Source organism: Botryllus schlosseri, chromosome 2 (assembly GCF_051294905.1).
Source record: "Botryllus schlosseri isolate E-star chromosome 2, Bs_hap1, whole genome shotgun sequence".
Classification (NCBI taxonomy): domain Eukaryota; kingdom Metazoa; phylum Chordata; class Ascidiacea; order Stolidobranchia; family Styelidae; genus Botryllus; species Botryllus schlosseri.
The window spans coordinates 2,366,779-2,391,324 of record NC_137237.1 but is presented as its reverse complement, the minus strand read 5'-3'; the positions used below and the strand labels follow the sequence as shown (position 1 = coordinate 2,391,324).

The window sequence follows — 24,546 nt, the reverse complement described above, 5'->3', positions numbered from 1 at the left end:
GAAATCGTGCGAGTATGGTGCGGGCTGCACCACTGGACCTTGTGCCGCAGGCCGAATACCGCCAGCTCTACAAGAATCACTTCGTCCACACGACAATGGGACCGAATGGCTACCTCAGACAGCAACAGAACTTGATCTAGGAGATGAAAAGTACCTGTCCCAAGTTTGTTGACACCGGTTGATTGTCAATTAGGAACGTGAGCACTTCCTACTCGAGATTATCAATGAGAAAAGTCCGGGCTGTGCACCTTCGTCGCACTTGTGGATCCAACTGATCGTCCTCGGTTGCATGGCCACAGAGCTGAGCACCACCTTCACGAAGCTTCAGGGACTTGGGTTTCTGAACGTGAAGCAGCAGGAGGAGCTACATCGCCTGGTCGAACGCGTTCAAGCTCGGAGCTCAGCTGAGGACTTGGACAATGACCACCGCAGCAAGGATGGTTTTCTGCTCAGAGGGTGCTGGGCTATCAAGTTCACAGAGGTACGCAACTTCGTGGAGGATTAGGGGTGTGCAGTCCTCGACCTCGAATGCGTTCGACCGGGCGACCAGTCCTCGACGAAGAGGAGACACAGCCCAAGGTCGATACAGCTGGGAGCCTTATTGCAGGGCTCATCGACGGCTAAAAGAAAATTGAAGTTGCCGACAATGAAAGGGTCCTGCCCTGTCTACAACACCAAGTGGTGCAACCTCGTGGGACATAGGAGAGAGGACACAACAAACACTTTTGGCTCTTTTTGATTCTAATAATATGAAAAACAATGATACATCGGCTACTTTGTTTGCGGCTCCGTGAATTGATCCACGAACACCGAGGTCGGCTGTCGATTAAGTGGACATCCGAGTAAAATACAGAATATCGAAGACCGATTCCAATCCATGTCTTTCCGATACAAAATGGATGTCACTTCCAAGCGCATTATTGACCAGCGCTTGTCAGGAGCAAAGGCTTGGAAGATTGAAGAGTTTGAATCCATCTGACAGTTCTTTAGGCCTCTATAGGCTCGATGTTTTCCACAACGGCGACGGTCGAAGCCGATTTCTCGAATATCAAGTGATAGATAGGTCTCTTAAGGGCGTCTGTCACTGATTTTTGAGGGCATTCTCCAGGCCAAAGACTTTGTGATGAAAGTATTGGGAAGTTAGATCCAGATCACTGATGATGTCGACATGTTGGAGGACATGAATACATGATAATAACATACTTTCTGTGAAGTTTTCTAGTAGTATTAGGGATAAAGAACACCTTCATTTCTTATTTTTGGAGAATCTCCAAAAATAAAATTTGAAAACATTCAAAACTAAGCTATTTTTGTTATTTTTGGAGAAATCCAAAAATAAACAGGCCTGCGCATGACTCAAGATATTCTATAGGACTAGATTCAAGTCTCGTGTATCAGGGTCGATGATTTGAAAATAGGCCCAGGAACTGTGTTTTATATGTTTGAATAAAAATGTTACGGGTGAGAAAAATGAGCATATTATAGATGCGAGACCTTGGATATCACCGCAGCTAGAGTTTCAAAAAATTAAGTTCAACCCGATTTTAACTCGATACTGAACAATGACATTATGACTTGGACTTGGACTTGACTCGGTAGTGTGTTGAAAATGACTCGACTTGGCCCTAGTCAAAACTATAAAACTAAGGTTGACCTGTGACTTGGAAACAACCATGCTTGAACCGTATTCCTAATTTCTGGCAAAGTTACTGGTACTAAGTTAAAGCAGTAGTTTTTTTTTAGTCAAGACTACAGTATTTCCTGTAAATATTTTCGAATTCCCTGTTTTCTCGTTTGATATTATAGATTTTTTGAGTAGTAAAAAGTATCCTCTTTTCCAGATCACAAAATATGGTGACCCTAACAAACATATACAGATGAACATATGCAGAATCTTGTAAAAACACAACCAAAATGAATTTGGACACTCCGTTGTATTGTAGTTGCTGACATGATGAATATAAAAGGTTCCGTTATGCCGTGTTTCAGTGCAATCTTTCTATGGAGCGTGCGTCGATGAATCCGACTGTGTCGGCGATCTATGCACTACATTTTCGGAACAAATCAGACAATCTGGAACGCTTGTGGAATATACCAGTTGTACGTCTCAATGCTGTGAAACAGATCTATGCAATGACTTTATACCAGAGCCAGTTACTGCGCAGCCCGATGCAACCCAAACGGCTTCTTCGTCAACAACAGGCAAGGGATATCTCACAACGCGCATGCTGCTTTAATGACGCCTGTAATCGAACTGCTTGTCATTCGAGCCTGCTGCCAATTCAAGTTAAAATGCTGCTGCTTTATTGCACAATTAACGATCATGTCATTGCGAATCTTTCGCTGCAAGAATATATCATGTAATTTTCATTGCCCGTGCATTTCCGTGTTTTATCATAGCGCGATTGATCATCTATCTACTTTTCGAAGCATGCATTTTTTTCATGCTCAAATCTTGTATATGCCGCACATCACACCGCTCAATATCAAGTTTTTGTTGCCATAATTTGTACTAATGTAGTGGCATGATTAATAGCATGCGTAATCACATATTGTTTGCTGGACTCATGCTGATTAGAGAGAGAGAGAGATTTTATTGCTTCATCAACCGGAACATTACTAACAAAACAGATTGAGTATGTAAAATATACCTCAAAACAAAAACATATACACAATAATATTTGATCCAATACTTGATCTTTTTGACATTAATCAAATTGAGGATTTGGAATTTCTAAAATTAATCGCAAAAATCGATATCTCGATTCGAAAATGTAGAGTAATTCCATATCGAAAAAGGATTAGTGTTTTTAAACCTTAGCTGCAATTTGATTCCCAAGTAAAGCAACTTGAGACTGTTTCAATCCTGTTTCGAGTTTGAAATTTGAATAGTTTTCATCCTCAACATCAATGAAACAACATTTATCGGAAATTTGTACATATTCTTGTTACTTCATATTTTGTGAAATGTTTTCTTACGGGATACGGGTAATATAGGCTAGATCAGTGATTCCCAAACTTTTTTGACTCATCGCCCCCTTATTATGCTCAATATATGATTGTCGCCCCCCTAAAGAATAGAGGTCATGACTATATTAATCCTTCTACATTTACATGGATTGTATTCGTTTGCTCAAGTAGTTTTTTCTTTTACAGTATTTCTACTTTAACACGTTTGTTCTCCCACCCACCACCCTCCGTCTCTCGAAATTGTCCCCAGGCAACGATATCGCCCTCTGGACGAGATCATAGCCGGTGACTCCATTTATTGACCAGTATTATCAAAATGATATAAATTTGGGTGATGATGTTTTTGATTCAATCACTGTCTATAATACTTTCGGTGTAGTATGGGTGCTTAGAAAATTATTTTCAATGTAGCTGCAAATAAAATCTTATTCTGCATATATTTTCGGGCTATTAGGATCAACGATATATTGGATGGTATTATGAGAACATATTCTGTGTATAATAAACCTGGAATGCATGCATTAGGTTAGGTTTGGCAAGAATTAAATACAGTTACCTTATGGATCTTATAAAGAGGAGTAATTTGGGTCTTTGTCCGTCAAATTTACATTGTTTAATAGCAATAAGAAATCATTAGCGATATTTTGGATAAATGAACCTCAGACTCTTTAAAATGTGCTACTGCTGAGGCTTCAACTGGCACCTTGCCTCATGCCACTCCGGTTGAAATTAGATGTAAGCCAGTAATAACTCTCTCATAACGAATTAATTACAAACTGAGTTTCGTAAAGCAAAATATATTTTAGTAGCTCATGTGTGACACGAGACACAATTTTCGTAAATATGTGAATGCCTGGTTGGATGTCATACGGTAGGTTAACTTTATAACACGCCCAGGTCCTTTACACTTTATGAATTGTTGACAACGACACTTAAACGCAACAAAATTTTCATCCGCTCATGATTGATATTATTTTTGTGCCTGATACTAACCATAATATGTATACTGGTTTTAGTTGCCTATTTTATATTCACTGATATATCATATTAGGGAAAGTTAGTACATTGAGTAAAAACAGTACAGAGAGAGTTTAACCCCAAGGCTTTCAACTTTAGGCATGTTAGGGGTAAGCAGTACATAGGCATTTTTAAAAGTTGTCCAGTTCAACAGTTGATGTAATCTGCGACCATTTTGTGTAGAATTTTCAGGCAGAACTTACTTCAAACTCTCTCTTTGATCATGGCAAACACAATTATAACTCAAACGCCTTCAAATCCATCAATCTTCAATTCTAACTCGACGAATGCAAACAATTGATGTTTGATAATATCACAAGGTCAGAGCTTTATGTCGCTCACCTTTCCAGTTTTGCTGCTATGAAATCAAATAGACAAATCCAGGAGACACATTTTAAGGCGGTACCACTGTTGTACTTCTCCGTTCTACCATTGTTTATCATGTACTATAGTTAAGGCTCGATTTTGCTGCCCTGTTTAACACATATATCAGAAAAGAGTAGGAAACAACTGAAGAACTCGATCGTGCCTCCAGTAGAGCTGGGCAAATTCGACAATCGGACTTTGGGCCACGTCGAGTATTACTCAATAGGATGTCATAACAGTACGCATGATATGAAAAGTTCAAATATGTGCCCTTTATGCGACCACGAAGAAACTATTGCAAGTTCCATACCATATTAAAGGTAATTGTAGTCTGTAACAATGCCGTGGGTTGATCACTGATCAGGCCTTCACAGAAAATCAATCCCACCAACATCCGTGGATTTGTACTTCAATTGCTACATGTTTTGAGGACGTGATACGACCAAGCAAGGTTTGAAGCGTTCCAGGATAGCAAAAAAGTCTCGTAACTATTGTTCTCATTGATTGTCATTGATTATGAAACAAAATTTAGGTGCTTATAACTCTAGTGCGATGGGGCATATAATTTCCACTCTCGGAAAAATCGTATCTCACTACTCAACTCGAATCATTAAAATGAGAGAGAGAGAGTCTATATTTTTTATTCAACTAAAATAAAAAACAAACGGACGGCAGCAATGACGACATAGAAAACATGCAGCACAATATTGGTATAGGATGAGGATGATCGATACGACTTTGGAGGTCAACTAGTCTGACCACACTCGCAATCTGGCGGTAACTAATGGTTGTTGCTATAAAAGAAAGAAAAAATTACAGAAAATTGATAATAGTATAACAATGAAGCAGTGTCTGGATTAGGGTATGGCAGCAGTGATAGTATGGGGATAAGATGTAATCAAGAAGGTTAAAAGGATTATACAACAATTCACGGATATGTCGTGGTAATGCATTCCATATGATAGGTCCTGAGTAGTCAATAAGTCTCTTAGTTAAGTTGCTATTAGGTGGGGGTAAATAGATATTTTCCTTTGACTGGGATCTTGTATAATGGCAGTGAACATGTTCAACAGGTATGGAGAAGTCATTTAATACATGGGGCAAAATATTGGTGTTTAACTTTTGACGCTACGAAGCAGTATAGTTCATCAACAATTCATATTCAATTCAGATTTTAGTTCCCGAATCGGAGTGCCAAGCCTTATTTGCAAGGTCAATTCTTAATGCGAATCAAATTTATATTCACAACATTGCAGTTTCCGCTGGTCCTTCTTGTTTCAACTCAATGGAAATCATTATACACCCGTTCGAAAGACCTGTCATCACAACTACGGGGCGCAAAAGCTGTAAACAGCAAGAACAGTGCATGTTCGTTACAGCTGACTACATCTCGCAAGATAACGAATCAAGTGAGGATGACATTTTATTGGCGTAGAATATTGCATGGAACAAATTATATCTTAAATCAAAACTATCTGGATATGGCAATTTAAAAGTTCTTTTTGGTAGTTGTATACTTCTTCTAATCGCCATGGTGGAATCAGTAAAGCTTTCATTTTCTATCGGCTATGTCTTGGCCGTTTTGAAACAATGAGACAAACCTAAACATAACCATGACCAAGATATGGCCAAAAAAATGAAAATTTTACAAAGTCTTGATTTTTTTATAAGTAGTATTTCCAAGTAGTGTCAAAAATACTTCAAGTGGATGCAGAAAATGAAGCCATACTTTGATTGATTGCGAGCAGGTGTTGCATGCTTAACGCATTCAATCAGTGTTGACTATTTCCAACCAACGCAAATGACACTACAAATAGGCGCAGTTTATAATATTATTCAGTGATTGTGATACAAGGACTTTTTCCCCCAATTTCGATGACAATTTTACTCACAAAGTTGATGCATACATATCCAGAAACTACTCTCTACTGTAAGAAGTGCATTTAAAACTGGTATTAGTCGCAGTAGTCGAAAAACATAACTTGTGAGTAAACACTGCAAGTAGAGGAAACTTACTTGAGTGCTCCAAAAACGTAGATGTACTTCAATACTGACCACTTTCAGTTGTTTAGCAGATGAGCTTGCATGTAAAATGATGATAATCTCCATCGTCATTCAATTACATAAGTGTAAAAGTTTACCCTAAAATATTATTGACTGTTATCAAAGTCATATCTACTCTCGTGAGATACCGTTTACAATTTTTCTTTCTGATTCTGACAATATAACTGGTGAACATTTTCAGTTAAAATCAATTACGGTGACTGTGCGGAAGAGTCAACCTGCAGCAACAGATTATGCGATGATCAACTGAAGAACATAGCTGCAATTGGAGACGAAATGTTTCTTCAGAATTGCAACATTACTTGCTGTGAAAACGATTTCTGTAATGAAAAGGAAAAGTTGGGAATTAAACGGGTAGCAAAACCCACGACAGTTCCCATTATTAGTCCTTCCGAGACAACAACAGGAGGTATGTTACTATTTCCTGATTTCTCTTATGAGACAATGTAATTATAGACATGGAATTGAGGCTGTTTTTGTCAAAAATTACATCAAGCATAATACTTCCGATTCTTTTTTTGTGGAAATGGATCTGAAATTAATTTTACAATTGAATTATGTTGATAGTCTTACCAAATCATTTCGACTCTCTCCTGCATCTCATGTTATCGCATTTTCGCGGTGTTTTAAACTGGCAAAATTGCGAATAAATGGTTGATTGACTGACTCTTACAGAACTTCAAATGTATGTTATTAGTACATTCTGTTAACAGGTCTGACCGTGAATAGAAACAAGAATACTTGGATGTCACAATTAGTGACTACTGCAGAGAGAGAGACAGAGGGAACTTTTATTTGTTAACCTGCCAAATCAATAACATACATGAAAATAAGTAGGCCTAATTGGCTGAAATATGTTATGAAGATAAGTAAGGTATAGATGGGAGGCTCCGTATGACAAAGTGATCATAATCGAGCCACCCAGTCCAGATGCATCTTACTACAGAACTCAAAACTTTAGATTAACTAACAAAAATATAAATAAAGAAAAAAAAATCATAGCACAATCGAAAATAACCTAAAGATCTTGGTAGAAACATTTTTATAGCTTTCATTGGGAATAGATATTCATTTTACATCCTTGCCCATATGAAATATGAAATATGTGAACAAATAGTATACAATATATGTATACGTATTTTGTTAAACATTGTTTCTTGTAGCTTGAGAGTAGCATATTTTCTTTGTTAGAAGTTGTTATTGATAGAAAATTGCGTATTTTAAGGTAGTCTTGGTGATAAGATTGTTGTCGGTACTCAATGTTATTTCCAATTCCCTACTAGTTGCTTACAATTACCCCTGACTGGTGTCAGCCTAACATACTAAAATTTATTTCAATATGAATATATTATTCAATTGTATATTTCTCCAAGGTGCACGAGCTCTTGGACCACAGTTATCATGCTTCAAAATCGATCGCAACGTCATTGGTGGAGAAGTTTCAAGCGATACTGTACAATTGGTTCAATGCCCGCCTGGATCTAAATGCACATACTACTCCACAACCACTGAGTTGTTTGGACTGAAGGGTAAAATGACTATCCCATGCATTACCCGGGTTCTTTACATAACAGATTTTCTGTTACAGTTGAAAACACATTTGCATCATGTGTGCCAGAAATGCTTTGCTCCGTAAACCCATGTACTGGAATCACGCAACTGTTCTCTATGAATTCAGCGACGAAATGCTTGTCATATTGTTGCTCAGAAGATTTCTGCAATGGTCAAAACAAAACTGAAGACACATCCACCCCTTTACCGGATGATGGTAGGATTTCTCATTTATTTAATCATTATTTCAGCCCAGAAGATGACGTCATGTTGTTTTACAATGCATGATTGAACTTCATTCAATGTTCAAGTTTTCGCGAATTCAGTAATTCTAATTCTGAACTAATTTGGGATAAACTGTACCTATAATTCTAATTCTAATTCAATTTGAAAAAGATGAAAATTTTCTAGCTCTCCAAGTCTGATTTACAAAGCTCTAAAATCTCAAGTTATATTACTACTAATAACTAATATTTATTCTTACACAATGCATTTTCTGTAAGGTGACATTAAGCCAGGCCTGCAGTGTTATCAGTTGGACAAAACAACACCAGCTGTTCTTTTCGGAGCTGATATGGCAGAGGAAACTATTGCTACATGCCCCAGTTCTTCGAAGTGCTCATACACAAAGTCGGTAGTCGATATCTTTGGCGTCGAAGGTAAGATTTTACGCATGTAGTATTCTTTGTAAATTGATACCAACCTTGTTGTTGGTTTTTAGTTATGGATCAAGATGCATTTCTAGTGATAGCAAAGTCAGTGTTTAGAGACGGTTTTGCCTTAAACTACAAAAAACTCATATCGAAATGAACCCGATTATTTTCGGCTGACACTCGTCAGGGGTAATCGTCAGCAACTAGTAGGGAATTGAAAAGAACGTTGTATATTAATCATCGTATCACAAAATATGACGTCACCAGCATGACATTTCGAATAATCAGGGAGAAGAGAGCGCTTAAGCTCAATGTACTATTATACATGGTACCGGAATTTCATGCCAGTGACGTCATCTTTTTTGATATGGCAGTTGACATACAATGTTCTTTCCAAATCTCCACTAGTTGCTGACGATTACCCCTGACGAGTGTCAGCCGAAAATATTCGGGTTCATTTTGATATCAACATACCATTCAATTGTATATTGAAGTTCTGTACCTCAAAGAATCTCTTCAAACTACAAAAACTTATCCAATTTGTTTTTAAATTAGTATTGTATCATTCAGAAATAGCGATACTGCCCACTTTCGCACGAGTCGATAAACATTTATATACCATTCTATTTATTGAAATTAAAGTTGATGATTCTACATATGCGTAAAAATCAATTTTTCAAATCTAGCCACCTGCTTTTAGTGGATTGCATCATCAGAGGGGGTCAGTGACAATGTACTTCAAAGTTTAGTGTGTACTTAAGTAGGTTATGCCTGCCTGCATCACTCTCAATTCTATTTTCACTTCTATTTCACATTTTTTTATCAAACCACTCACTCTCTATACTACGGATTTTGTAGAGTAAAAAGTCATTTTGGGATGTTGCCGATTTCCATCACTTTTACGATTGAAATTGACAGAAGGGTTGAGTAAAATAGCCCCTGATCACGTCAGTAACTGAGTATATTTTCGAAGATTTCGACAATTTGTAGCAGCAATAGTCATTTCTAGTCGTGAAGATGCACTCTGCGATTTCGAATTTTGCCACCGTTCATTGGCTATTAAAAATATGCGACAACTGAACCAAATCTGTTTTTGGAAGCTGCTTACCTGATTATTTTCCAAGCCTTAATTTTTTAGTTCCACTTGAAGTAGTTTTTACATGTCTCGAATATCGCTATTTCTACATGTATTTGAGAGAAATTTATGGAAGTACTTTCACTTGGCTATTGAACACAAGAATAACAGTATTATATTTTTATAAATATTTCAGCATCATAATTAATACTTGCAAATTAATTTTGTTCCTTTTTGAATTTGTCATGATATTTCATTATAGAGCTTCTTGGAGGTACAGCAGTTCAATATACAATTGAAGTATGCGTCCATGCATTTCATTGCGAATTTCATACCGGTGACGTCATATTTATTGATACGATTGTTGATCTACTAAGTTCTTTCCAATTCTATACTAGTTGCTGTCGATTACCCCTGGCGAGTGTCAGGCGGATATATTCGGTTTTATTTCAATACGAATATATTATTCAGTTATTTTTCGCATACCAATTAGATTTTCTTCTTATTCCTAGTGACAACCGAAACAGCTTCTTGTAAGGCGGAAAGTCTTTGCGATGACAGCTTTTGTGAAGGCTTGGCAAATGCCTTGAGCTGCACAACGTACTGCTGTGATTCTGACTTATGCAACAAGGCAGATGAGACCTTAACGGAGCCAACTATCAGTAGCCCAACACCGATTATAACTACGCCAGAAGCGGAAACCACTGCAGGTGGGTACCTACTTTGTAAATGATGTAGGATGTTCATCTGGATTGCATCTTATAGGACTTCGAACAGACTTGTACGAACTACCAATCTAGTATTTTTTTGGTACTTATAGCTCTAGTTCAAAGTTGCGGATTTCGGAAAGTGAGACGTTATAGTTCCACTTCTAATTCTGTATTCAAAAATTCAGTTGCCGAACAACTGGAAATCACATGCCGTCGTTTGGCGTGAATCCCGATACTGATGTTCTGTTGTGTGATTGTAGATAACTAACCTACGGATAGATGCGCAATTCCCATCGCCACGCTTGAAAACCCAGAGAGGTTTACTGCTGAGCAATCTGAAAGCAACAGAATTGGTAGTGTTATAGTTGGCGACCTGAGCACTAAAATTTGATAAACCTCGTCTTAATCGAAAGCTGATTCCGAAAATACAAATTAAAATCTTGTCAGACCAATGGAAGCAATCCGCAATAGCCTTTAAAGTCTAAAAGTCTGTATTGTTCCGAACAATCGCTCGACGCAATTGGTCATTGTGTTGCTGCTTTCCCATTGTTCGGAACAATTCTGATTTTCAGACTTTGAGGGGTGTTTCGGGGTAGTTCCATTGCCCTGACAATATTTTAGTTTGTATTTTCAGAATCGGTGTGACACTAGCTTTCCATTATGACCACTCTTATTAAATTTTGGCCCTCGGGTCGCCAGCTATAGGACTACCAATTATGTTGCTTTTTGATTACTCAGCGCTAAATCTCTCTGGGTATTCAGGTGTGGCAATTGGAGTTGAGCATTGATCCATAGGTTAGTTATCTGTAGTGTGATGTTCTAGCAGCTATTGCAAGCTCAGACTCATCACTACGAACAATAACATAGCTATAGGTGGGCTGTAGGGTCGTTACCCGTCCTATTTCAAAGTCAAAATCAGTCCTGTACTGATATTGGTGTGGACAGCCAAACCAATCGTGATAAATGAAATGGTTTTTTTCGGAATCGAATCTAGTTTTAGTTAGTTAGTTGCTGATTTTCAAAGGTCGTTAGTTCTTGTTCTAGTTCTGGTTTTAGTTGCGAGTTTTCAAAAGAGAGTAGTTCTAGTTTTAGCTGTCCAATCTGAGAATACAGCAACATACCATGAAGGAGTCGAGTGGAGTGATATCAAATTTTGCTCACTTTGGAAAGTAGAATGTATCAAATAGCACCTCAGCATTGCAAAATCTCATATTTTATGTATGCATATTATGCTATAAAACACATTGGTCGAGTGCTTATGCCGATGACATATTTGTTCAACGTTTTAGCCGCTCCAGGACCGCAACTCCAGTGTTACAACGTCCGTCAAATAAAGTCTGCCGAACAGACGTTCGACGAAGCGATAATCTTGCAAAACTGCTCCGCCCTTGACACCGGCTGTGTCTTAGTGAAGACTGTTTTGGAGGGAGAGAGATTTTTCATTCCGCAATGTGAGTACGGCTGCGCACAATGACTCGAGTCATGCAGTGAGAGATGATATTTTGCCGTGTACTGAAATTATACGCTCCTGGCCACTAAGAGTGAATTGTTCAACGAGGATGGCACTTCCAATAGTATTTTCCACTGTGGAAGCCTTGAAACCCCGATTAATCGTATCGCAGCATACGAAACATGATTACAAGCTACGTACGTTTCTGGAACTCAGATATCCGTGAGGTCGTGATCAGCTCACAGCATTGTCACGAAATGCAATCAAATACGTAGTGATGTAGTACTCTCGTTATATTAATTGTGGTTGCATGAATTGTACTTATTTGAACTTGGGTACTCAATTTTGGACGGCCCTAGACGTGAGTAATAAAACCTTTAAAAGGCACTGCAATCCTTTTCTAAAACAATTTTTTTTTCTGTTTGATTTGAATTTTCCACCGATTTCACTCACAAATGTACTAAAGTCAGGTATAATAATGATTATCGTTTTTTCAGTGGAAGTTATATCCGGTGGATGTACGACGGCTGAATATTGTGGCGTGGAAAGTTGCAATGTGGTCAAGCGTTTGGTGCCCGAATTACCAGGGCTGACCTTCAAGCTGTCGCAGTGCCAAGCTGCTTGTTGCGCCGATTCCAAATGCAACAGTTTGGACAGCGAGCAAGTCTGGCAACAGAAATTAATAGAGGACGATCCCGCCCCAGGTGATATTTAAATTGATGGCTGAAATGTCCTAGCTGTTCAACGCAAACTTGCGCAAACTGCAAGTCCAGTTAGTTGGCGGTTAACTAATTACTAGTTTTTTACTAGTTCTAGTTCTAGTTAAGGAAGATTAGTTTTAGTTCTATTTCTCGTTCAAGTCTACCGCATTGAAAAAAGGTGTTTCCAAACAAGTAGAAACTACGTGTCGGCTTGAGTCGTGATACCGGTGTTCTGTTGTGTGGCCTTCATATTTTTCAAGTGATGTTCTAGCAATTTTAAGCAGGAATTTCATTTTTGTCACTCATGTCAAATAACACTTTACTGTGAAAACTTGCGTTGTAAGTAATTTTCTGAACATTTTCATCGTTGATACATCACATCAAATCGGAAGTCTGACCCAGGGTTGTAACCTAGTCACAAGACTCCGAGTCACGAGTCAATCTCACTTTTATAGTTTTGACTCGAGTCAAGTTGAGTCAATTTCAATTCACCACCGAGTCAAGTCCAAGTCAGCTAGCTGAGGGTCGAGTCCAAGTCAGGGTATTATGACTCGAGTCGAGTCCAAGTCATTGTGTTGACTGACCAGTTTACATTTAAAGTCTTGTTAAATTCACTTTTTATAACTCTGTTTGGTGATATCGAATGGTTCGCATATCGCATTTATAATATAATAATTTTCCTCACCTTAAGCAGTTTCTGATCGCATTTTCAAGTACCAGTACCAATAGACGAAATCCCAACAGTGTGGTTACTTTACCATACTTCAAAATGTCTGTCTTGGCCGTCTGAGTCTCGAGTCATGTCCAAGTCGAGTCAATACACATATTGACTCGAGTCGAGTCATTTCTGTATTTTGAGAAAATGACTCAAGTCGAGTCATCATAAAATCGTGACTCGAGTCAGACTCGAGTCGTGTCATTACAACCCTTGTCTGACCCTAAGTATAATCTAAATAAGTATGGAAATGTGTGTTGTAGCCAATTCAATCGTGATGCAATGGAGTTGTTTTTTATGTAGATGTGGTTTTTTCATTTCTATGTACTGTATATACTGTGTTAATACATTGTATATTAAGGTACAACTTCACCCACTCTACCGAGGCCTGTTCGTTGTTATTCGACCGATATCACAATTATCGGAGGATCAGAGGTGGAAAATAAGCAAGACGAGATTGAGTGTGCGCCAGACTCTGTTTGTGGGTTGATTAGGATGACAGCCTATATCGGAGGAGTTGAATGTAAGGAGAATGTACTCGTTTCGAAATCATTTTTACCGCATGTATAGCAAAATGATATGTATCTCTTTTTCTAAGCTTACTGGCTAGTTGATAAATTTGTTACATTGCCCTTTTTGGGCAATGTAACAATTTGCTGCAATTGCTGCACATCTAATTTTCCATTCTGTAGCTATAAGAGTAAAATAAATGAACTTATTTTCATATTTCATTCATATTTTACTGCCTACTAGGGCTGGCCACAATGATTCGAAATGATAGATTTTCTTACCGTAAATAATATTATTTTTCAAATACATAATTTTCTGCTCCACTCCATCTTGCGTTTTCTAAACAAATCCATTTATATTTCAAATTCGATATGCATCGTTTTTTTTTTAGACAACTTAACAATTTCATCAACTAGGCGTCTTAATAACTGAACTCATCAACTGTTTACTTCTGTGACCAGCAAATACTGTCATCGGCACGTGCTACAGCCGAAGCGCCGCCCGCACCTCGTCCTGCGGCAAGGTCGTCGAGGACTTCAAACAACGCTACGGCAATGATACCGATCTACCCGCTATAATTGAAGAATGTCAACTGGCTTTATGCGAAGGAGACCTTTGCAATGATGACACATTATCTGCTGATAAAACAGGTGATTTTCGCGAAGCTTAAGGGTCTGCTGAGATTTTAATATTTGAACTTGGGCTGCATTAAACCCAGTTAGGACATTACAAGAGGTCTACACAATTAGGTGTGGTCACTTGTCATTAGGTTTCTTCCACTTCTACGTGTACCGCTTTTTAGACAAAACCAGAGTATTAATTAAGTCACAAGTCAGTTCAACTTATCTAGTCCTAACCCGAGTCAAGATGAGTCATTTTCAATTCACCATCGAGTCGAATCCGAGTCATAGTGTTAACTGTTAAGTGTCGTGTTCAAGTTGAGTTCAACTCATTTCTGTGAAACTTTTGGGTAATATCGAAGTCCCCGGATTCATAATATACACATTTCTCTAAACATATTTATTCAAACATATAAAAGACAGTCCTCGGCATATTTTTTTAATTATCTGTCCTCATAAAAGAGTCTTGACTAAGTCACATAGAATGTGTCGAGTCATGCGCATTGACTCGAGTCGAGTCATTTTTCAATTTTAAGAAAATGAATCGAGTAAAGTCGAGTCAACGAAACATTGCGACTCAAGTCATTATAACCCTGGACAAAACGACTTATTACCTTTTACGATTTGGATTTTGAAAAGCACAAAGTTATCATTACCAGGTGAACTTATAAGGAACCGCGTAATATAACTTCTCTGTCAGGTTAACTGAATATATTTTCGAAGATTGCACATTCCATGGACATTCCATGCTATAGCGATGCCTACTGAACGCCTTATGCAATGATGGGTCAGTCTAAAAATGTGTTTTGCTGCTGAGGTACTCTCGTCGAATGCCGCGACTTCTATAACACTATGTATCACATTTCCATGATTTGATTTTTCCATCTCAACACTCTGATTTTGCCTGATCACTGTTGCATTAAATCATTTGTTCACCATTTCATTTTCACTATCACTGTCCGATAACTTGTTAAGATGCTACGCGAGATGAGACAGCCTTCTTTGAAAGTGACAAGTAAAAGCAAAATGTACAATTGAATACTATATCCATATTAATATATAGCCGAATATTTGCGTCAGGATTAATCGTCAGTAACTTGTTGAAAATTAATAAAATAATATTGTAATACAGTTGATGATGTACAGTGTTCTGTCCAATTCTCTACCAGTAGCTGATGATTACACTTGAGGAGTGTCAGCCGAAAATGTCCGGGTTTATTTCAATATGAACAATAGAGCATATTATTCAATTCTATATTGAAGTCTCTTCAAAAGCAAAATAGTATTTTGAGTTGCGACATGTGAAACGTAACTACCGGAAACATGTTAGAATTCCGCGTATCTTGGCACATTGCAAGACTGGCTTTTACAAACCTTGATTTATGAGATTTTAGAAGAAATATCAGCAACTGGTAGCTGTCGTATCGCGAAGCAACAGCTGAAAAGTATAGTCGAGTTTGTCAGTTTTAGCATACAGATAGTGCGTCATCAAATGCATGCTGTGACGGAACGGATCTTGGATCGGATAAGAAACTTCTTGTTCCCCGTGAGAAAGAACTACGATGTACCTGCGGTGGAAGATCCATCCAATGGTTAAAGAAGTCTTCTCAACAGTAATGTGCGAAATTCACTTTACCCAAGATTGGTCGTGGAACTGTAGACCACACTTTCGGTACTACCCAACTTCGTGAACGAATATTTGTCGCAATGGTCAGCAAAAGTCGTGCACAACAATCATAGCCAGGCTATAGCTAAATAATATCTGGAAAAGACCCATGAACAAGTCTAAGGTCTAACGGATGGCAGTCGTGCAGAGATGTCAGTCTTAAACGAAATCGTGTGTATTTCAGACCCCCGGTTTTACTACTTGCGACCCACATGATTCGGTGGAAGTGGCGCACGATATCGGTACGAACAGTTACAATTTCCAGACCAAACCCTTAATACTGCACATTGGAAAAGAAGAGGCCATGTCCGATCAAATGTTTAATATGTTTCGTTAACGAATGAGATTATTGCGTTGGCAAATAAACAGATATGCTTGCTATACGTTATCAAATACATTTGCCGAAACGTTGAAGGAGTGTATTCTTGTGTATTGTACGTGTGTCGCATTATACAATGGAAGATTTTGATAGCTGGAGAAAGATTTTCGAATTTCCGAATTTCCGAATTGAGGAGAAATACAGCAAAAATCAAGTTCAGCTCAAATCAAAGTTTATTGTCATAAGCACGAGAATAGCAAATGTCTGTACATACACCCTGAATGACTCGTTTCGTGCGATACAGTTCTCCTGTAGCATTTCAGTAAAACCAAAAATTAGATTAGAACTAATATTAGATCATTGACAGATTTCTCAAGGTATAACGAGATAACCGACATTTCGCGCTATGTGGTCTAATCCGACAACTAGAATTAATTCTAGTCGTACAAGCCCGTTGAGGTCCTGATCAGTGTTGAAGCTCAACATGTTACGACTTAGTTGCTACATTGTCACTTTTGAAAATTCGTTAGTGTTATATAATGGCTTGGATCTCACGTGCATGCGTAAATTATCCACAATTGTATAAGGTATGTATAATTTTTCCAGATGAAGGTGGTTTGACAGTGGTAGAATGGTTTTCTCAGTACGATCAGTCGTTTCCTCACTTCCAACTAGGTCTACTGTTTACGCCGGAGCGTGTTAAGCATAACTTTACATAGTCATTCCGAGAACAAGTGAGAAGATTTTGCGTTATTTTCCATGGGCATGGGCAGGCACGTAACATCGTCACTCTCACTTCGACATCTTATTCAAACATCATTGAGAGCATTGCGCGCATGATATCGTAAAAAGCGCTTGCAATCGAGGCATATACCATCATGTATATTCACTTCCTGCGTATAGTTATAGCTGCACGAATGCTTAAAATTTTAATGATGTCGGCGAAGACCTAGAGCTGTGTTGCGAAATTATCTATAGTTAAGGAATGGCAGCTTTCACATGGAGTACAATCGACAGAGGCCTGTCCAAATTATATTTGTCAATGGCGTCTGTTTGATTTCCTCCTATACGCATAACCTCGCGAAAGCGAAACCAATACCATAACAGACGCGCGAATCACTTTCGTAAGGTAATGATCGCGCATCATGTGATTCGGGTGACTTTCGATGATTCAATCAATAGCCTGCACTGTAAATCCATGGGAGGAATACAGTTTTATTTTTCAGACTCCCACCATAGAACCTTATATAACTCAGGTAAACATCACTGTCCGTTACCAAATTGTGCTTTCCCATAATTCCAATAGGTGAAAAAGAGTCACATACGTCATTCCTCATTGATATGCCAGGAGTGTGGGGTTCTGTTTACGTACAGAACCTTTTTGGGATTTCATTGTATTGTATACGAAAACGGAACCCACAGCATCCCAGGCAAAATTCGGTTCGGTTCATTAGCAATTTTTGTCAGTTTAATAAACTACAAAAATGGCGATACAATGAAAAGATAGGAAGGAGTCTAACCGACTAGGAGTAGTCTTTGAAATCAGACACCCACCTCATCATTGGTTCAACAGCAATTTTTATCAGTTCAATACACCACAAAATGCGATACAATGAAAACATAGGAAGGTGTCGAAGCGACTTGGAGTAGTCTATGACACCCACCTTGGCCTGGGCGATTTACCTTAAAGTGCCATTTACCTGATTTATACCCAAAGCTAGGGTAGAACGCGGCGAAATACACGATGTCCGGATAAAGTGACACTACCATCATGTAGGCTATTAAACCTTGATTCGTTGAATAAAAGGCAAAGTAGTCGTGCCTGTTTTAACGGAACACACACTCAACTTTCGTGGAAGTGCGCTGTAGTTTCGACCGGGTTGGCATGCTGTAGCCGCCTCTACAAACATAGCATCTTATCAATTATTTATCGATTACTCTACAAGTCTACAAGGTTGCAGAGCAGGTTTCCCAAGAAATGTTTCCCGCGAACGACGCTGGGAAACGACATCTCAGTCACGCCCTTTTTGTGAACCAGTAGCGAAGCGTTCTGCTTGAACTTGAACGGAGTAATCCCTACGGGTTCACATCGCTTTCCCACAGTTCTACTGATTCTAAATACAGCGCCACTTGTGAATAAAACAACGTATGATCAATAATGAAAGTGGGTTCGCACAGTGGATACTTATTTGAAGTTTTTATTTGTTTTGACGGCATTGGAAACGCCGCATGTACTACGAATCGCGGAAGTTTATATCGAGTATCAGAAACCGCCCGCCAATCGTAATATTTATGACCGATTCCGAACTCCGTGAAGTCATGCTTACTTTGCTAACGCACAGTCATGCCTCTATATTATTTATATGTACGGAAGTATACCTAACATATTCCTAAATAGATGGTTCGTGGCACAGAACTTGAAGAATGCTTCAATCACAAAATCCGTTGAAATATCGTACATTTATTATGACATACATATGTTACTATATTACCTACCATATTTTTAGCACCCAAAAAATACATTTTTGATGGCAAGGAAAACGTAGTGGAATTGTTACGTTTGAATTTTGATGAAGTTTTACATTTCTTTAAGAAAGCAAAGGAAAAGATACCAAACCAGACACAAAAACAACGAATCAAATTTATTAAGATTCAGCCCATGAATACTTTGCGATTCCCGTAACTTTTGCCAATGTGGAATGATCATTTTCACGAGATCGTGAAATTGTTCACACGGAGTATCATTGAAATTATATGCAACCGACAAGATGCTCGAAAGTCAAACTGATCCAACCAACAGGTTAGCTACAATAGTTTTCGGAAATAAATAGAGTGTCTCGCTTACAAGTCATATTGAAAGTATAAGCACTTAAATCAAATGCGAAAGAGGGGAAATTTGACCGTTTTGAGCGTTCTCCGACGACCATTCACATTTCTTGAGAAGATTGGACAAATCCTCCTGAAATAGGATATATTGGACATTTGGTAAGCATATATATTATAACAGATTCCGTTGTATAATAAGCATTGTCGTTCATTCGCTCGGTAGGTCATGTTTTACATCGTAACGCACGGCGCGGCATGATTACTGTCATCCGGCACGATATATGCAGACGAAATGTATTGATTTCATACTTTGACAGCTTTATTTTGCGGTTAATAGGAGAATGTAGTTTTATACAGATCACTGTGACAAGTGACATCGTAGTGTTGATAAATACATTTAACTTTGTACATGCATACTTCGCATGAAAGGGCATAGGCGTGGCAAATCACAGGTAACCGACCCGACGAGAATTCAACATTCCACGCGCCTATTTTCAAACTGGTTTAACTGACTCGCAAATTACCCCTTGTGATCGTTGTACGTCATGCTCGCAGACCCGCGGCACGCCTTGTTTTTCTCCAATCAGAATCGACTGCACTGAGCGGAAAGTCACACAAAAGAGAGTAGGCCTACATTCTTCAAGGCCTTGAAATTTTATCCGCGTTGAATTAAATGTACGAGAGATTTTTCGGAGAAGCGTCATATCTCTGCGTAGCTTGAACGATTGCGTATATAAAACACGTAGGCTGTACTCGTCATTCAACAGTCGATAGCATAATCGTGTCAAAGTTTTGTCAGTATCAGCAACAACGATGGAAGCATACGAGGTTGACCAAGCTGTTATAGCTATGAAGCAAATGACTTTTAAAACGAAATACCAACGAAGCCGAGATCATATGTCGATTATAAGCGACACTCTTGAGAATTACGTGATGTCTGAAGAAGTACTACAGAGCGTAACGCAAAGACTATTGAAAGAGATGAGGAAAGGACTGAGTAAATCCACTCACTCAGACGCTAAGGTCAAAATGTTCCCGTCTTTCGTGAAATCGATACCGGACGGTAAAGAAGATGGACTGTACCTAGCGTTAGACCTTGGCGGTACTAATTTTCGGGTACTTCTAGTGAAGTTACAACCCGGCAAAAAGCCTGTCATTGAGAGTCAAATCTATAAAATGTCAAATGAAATCATGACCGGTCCAGGAGAGGAACTGTTCGATCACATCGCGTCCTGTATGGCCGAATTTCTGGAGAGACTCGAGCTAAAAGATCAAGTTTTGCCGGTCGGCTTTACATTTTCGTTCCCGTGTAGACAAGACGGCCTCGACAAAGCCACTCTTATGGCTTGGACGAAAGGTTTCAGCGCTCCTGGAGTTGAAGGCGAAGAAATCGTGGGTTTGCTGCGGGATGCCGTACACAGACGCGGAGATTTGAACGTCAGTATTGTCGCTGTAGTCAATGATACTGTGGGTACGCTTATGAGTTGCGCGTACGATGTTAGCGATTGCGCAGTCGGTTTAATCGTCGGCACTGGGTGCAATTGCTGCTACATGGAAAAGCTTAAAAACGTCGAACTCGTACCAGGCACTGACGGAGATATGTGCGTTAATATGGAATGGGGTGCGTTTGGAGACGACGGTGTATTAGATGACATTCGCACCGATGTAGATTTACAAGTTGACAGTAACTCTCCTAATAGCGGGCGACAATTGTACGAAAAGTTAATCAGCGGTATGTACATGGGAGAAATTGTGCGACGCATCATCGTACAGCTCGCGGAAGCAGGCGTGCTTTTCAACGGACAAGTATCAGAAGCGCTCCGCACTCCTGGAAATTTCGACACGGCTTTCGTGTCACAGATCGAAGCGTACGCGCCGAACGGACTCAATCATTTGCAGAGTATTTTACACCGGCTAGACGTGGGAGCCATGCACTCTGATTGCGAGATCGTGCAGTTAGTATGTCGCGTGGTATCAACCCGTGCTGCGTTTTTGTGCGCGTCCGGTATCGCAGCGATAGCCCGCAAAACGAAAGACAACTACCCGGATAAAGATAACCTAGAGATCACTGTGGGTGTAGACGGAAGCGTATACAAAAAGCATCCGACCTTTTCGAAAAACATCGCGGAAAAAGTGGCGCAGCTTAACGCGGGGATGGGCGTGCGAGTTAAATTCGCGCTGTCTCACGACGGGAGCGGAAAAGGAGCGGCTTTGATCGCGGCCGTGGCCCGAAATGATTCATGATCGATTGATCATGGGCCTGTTGACATTGACATTTTAGGTTCATTCGCAACTAGAGGTGGTCGAAGCACTTCTACCGAATCTTACATCCACTGCTCCCTCGAGGGGTTGGGTTTTCTGACTTCTTCTACTTCTAAACAGTTCTTAGGCAAAGCTACTTACTTTTTCAAACTCTCGATTCAAAATCGATTCGCTCGGGTACTCGATTTGTCCCCAGCCCTAGATATTACCGGATTTGGCCAGTAATGAAGTATTTCTCCTATACCCAAGCACTGAAGTATAGATTTGACTACTTCCTCGCGTGGTTGCGTTTTGACACTTCTTCCACAGAATTACTTACTTTTCACGCTCAAGATTTTGTTTGATATACTTTTTCAGGTCTTGATTGTTTTACTTGAAGCAGTTTTGACATGTCTTTGAGACCGTCACTTCTGTTTGAGTAGAACGCTTGCTGCTTTGACCGCCTCTGTTCACAACATGGTGCAATTGAGATTGTTCTTTTCCAAATGCCAAACGTACTCTCGTACGATATTATTTATTCCGCACAACTCGTATTTAACGCGCTTTTATATTCTGTGCTACTTTCTATTTTGCGAAGTTTAATAAATTTCAAGAATACGGTACGCATCCGGTTTCGGTTTTACGAGACGGTACGTAATGAAAAGTACCTCGATATTGAGATAAGATGACTATCGCAGTTCGCAGGTGCTTGAATGGACTGGGCAATAATTGGCTACGTCACTCGACAAGTCTAGTCGATAGGTAGTAAAGGGTTTAAACTACATGTTCAAGCGGATCAGGAATCATAATAAGGAATAACTGCCTGCTGTAAATGACTGCAGTAGTCGAAACACCGTTAATATCGTAAGCAACAATAACATGTCCATTGTCCATGGATTTTTGTAATAATCTGACGATTCAATAAAATGACTGACTGATGTGTTATGCTCTTTATTCTTGTAGAATGTAGGCTACTCAACAGTTGTGCGTACAGTACACGCAAGGTGCACAATTGCACACATGTACAATACAAGATGACGCATTAGTAGGAAAGTAGCAGAAATAGCTTGTAGTAATAACACAGTAATTAACGCAATAAAACAATGACAATGCGGTATTTAGAATGCCATAATCACTACGCGTCCAATCGCGTTCTAAAACTCTAGAATTTGTGACAGAAGCGTCTTTGTCATTAATTTATATCTCAATTCCAAAATGCAAGACGTTGGGCGCTTGTCCATTAATTACAGACGTAGAACATCAGATTATCGATTTATTTTGAAGTTTGGGACGTATTTTTGTGCATGGTGTTGTTACAGAGAATTAATGGTCTAGTTTTGGCGTACGTCACAATGCGGGTGCTAGTGTTGTACGAAAATGTTTAAACGAAGCCTGCAACTCGTTCCGGACAATTTATATGTCAAAGCTATTTGGCGACTTAAATTCTGTCAGTGCAATAAGTGATACTTGACGGTATAATAGAGGCTATAGCAATCAGCAAAGCCGTATTTCTTACAAACGAATACAATCACAATCAAGTTTACGGTCTTAAACGGGACTTCGCCTTGTCACCAATAAATATCCAATAACACAAATACTGCATCAAATGACGTTTACAATACTATATTTGTCGTACCGGTACTTAAATTTGGGGTAGTTCGGATTGTTAAATGTCCGGTCCGCCAGATCAAAAATGTTGAGAACCGCTGCTTTAAACTACTAATTTGAATTCTTAGCGGCCGAATGATTGAATCCGAATAATACTTAAAATTAGTCCAGACAAGAAAATCTGAAAAGAATCTGGATGTGGATACGATAAAACAGGGACGTTCTTCCATTTATGGCGAATACATTTCGTATTCGCAAATTAATTACTTGAAAAATAATCCAAGCAATATAGTACTGGTGCAAACCGCGGGCAATCCAGAATATAGCGTCGACGATGACTCAAGCGGATTTGCCGTAAGTGCGATGAATTTCTCCCACTATTGTGCGCAAAGCGACCGCAAATGACGGATCATATGATTTCTAGAGAAGCTGCGTATATATAGGCTATATTTGCCGTTCTCAAGTCATTGTAACATTTCAAGTATTATATTAAGTATAATCCTAAATCAGTTTTGGGTTTCATGCTCTGTATGAGAAAGTCAAATAAGTAATCACCAGAATCCCAGTCGACTTTGATTACGCCTACTTGATGGCTTGTTATTTTTGACAGTGTTTGCCATCGCTAATCTGCGAGTTATTTAGTGCCCTTGGTGTAAATTAGAGAGAATAATACGAAATTTGTTACATGACCGTCATTCGAACCGTAAAATTATTGACTGATACAAAATGAGAACGTTTAAATGACATGTAACAATATTTAGTGTATTGTATATAGCCAGCTCTGGATATGCGGCAACACTCTATTATCGAATTGATTGTTGATCTATTTTTCTTCGAGCCTGTCTGCGAATGTCAAAATGCGCAGCAACATTCGAAACTGCGAGAAAAATTCTATGATTTACGAACGCAACAAATGCGCGGAAGTCGCAAACGAAAATCACCTACGCGTCACGCAACTCATTGACGTCATTCGTCGATTGGAAAGAGCCGGACGTAAACAAATGATATTCCCACGCACGCTCACTGCAAAATAACACGCACATGTCTTGCCGATACTGCGTCACGTACGTCATTACGTCAATGCATCTCCGTTTGTAATGGTAGATTGGCCGTTCTTCAGCCTAATTTCAGAGTGCCATCTTTAAAGTAGCATTCGGAAAGGTGGAAGCTAGTCGGTATGGAATGCATGTGGTCTTGGAATAGCATTTCGATTGGTGGTCGATTCTAAAGGTTCGCCTTGAATGCAATGTAATATGCATTCGTTTTAATCACTCAATACCAGGGTTGTAAAGACTCGAGTCATGACTCGACTCGAGTCCGACTCGAGTCACGTTTTTCAGATGACTCGACTTGACTCGAGTCATTTTCTCAAATTACGGAAATGACTCGACTTGACTCGAGTCAATTTGTGTATTGACTCGACTTGGACTCGAGTCATTGCCCATGACTCGAACCAAGTCATATGACTCGAGACTCAGACGACC

At 39.2% G+C, this 24,546-nt stretch overlaps 3 protein-coding genes and 1 long non-coding RNA gene across 32 annotated transcripts in view; 3 read left to right on the top strand and 1 right to left on the bottom strand.

Moving 5' to 3' along the window:
* LOC145432975 (uncharacterized) overlaps positions 1-2,358 on the top strand; it is a 63,839-nt gene extending 61,481 nt beyond the window's left edge. For 9 of the 20 annotated variants that reach the window (XM_080309835.1, XM_080309838.1, XM_080309837.1 and 6 more), the window contains one exon: positions 1,990-2,356. In XM_080309835.1, coding sequence (XP_080165961.1) covers positions 1,990-2,237 — 248 coding nt within the window. In that variant the 3' untranslated portion in view covers positions 2,238-2,356. Of the gene's footprint in view, positions 1-1,989 lie in introns of all 20 variants that reach the window. The other 11 variants (XM_080309823.1, XM_080309826.1, XM_080309822.1 and 8 more) reach the window with 4 other exon arrangements.
* LOC145432992 (uncharacterized) overlaps positions 1-24,546 on the bottom strand; it is a 365,973-nt gene that overhangs the window by 207,173 nt on the left and 134,254 nt on the right. The window lies entirely within an intron of this gene.
* The window catches only part of LOC145432971 (uncharacterized), a 77,364-nt gene continuing 58,388 nt past the window's right edge, over positions 5,571-24,546 (top strand). For all 10 annotated transcript variants that reach the window (XM_080309818.1, XM_080309812.1, XM_080309813.1 and 7 more), the window contains exons 1-10: positions 5,571-5,762; positions 6,599-6,826; positions 7,791-7,946; positions 8,006-8,185; positions 8,472-8,627; positions 10,209-10,406; positions 11,696-11,857; positions 12,354-12,560; positions 13,634-13,795; positions 14,244-14,432. In XM_080309818.1, the coding sequence (XP_080165944.1) occupies positions 5,639-5,762; positions 6,599-6,826; positions 7,791-7,946; positions 8,006-8,185; positions 8,472-8,627; positions 10,209-10,406; positions 11,696-11,857; positions 12,354-12,560; positions 13,634-13,795; positions 14,244-14,432 (1,762 nt within the window). In that variant the 5' untranslated portion in view covers positions 5,571-5,638. The remainder of the gene's footprint in view (positions 5,763-6,598; positions 6,827-7,790; positions 7,947-8,005; positions 8,186-8,471; positions 8,628-10,208; positions 10,407-11,695; positions 11,858-12,353; positions 12,561-13,633; positions 13,796-14,243; positions 14,433-24,546) is intronic.
* On the top strand, positions 19,874-22,077 carry LOC145432973 (hexokinase-1-like). Its single transcript, XM_080309821.1, has one exon. It carries the CDS (start codon positions 20,027-20,029, stop codon positions 21,455-21,457), a length of 1,431 nt encoding a protein of 476 aa, XP_080165947.1. The 5' UTR covers positions 19,874-20,026; the 3' UTR covers positions 21,458-22,077.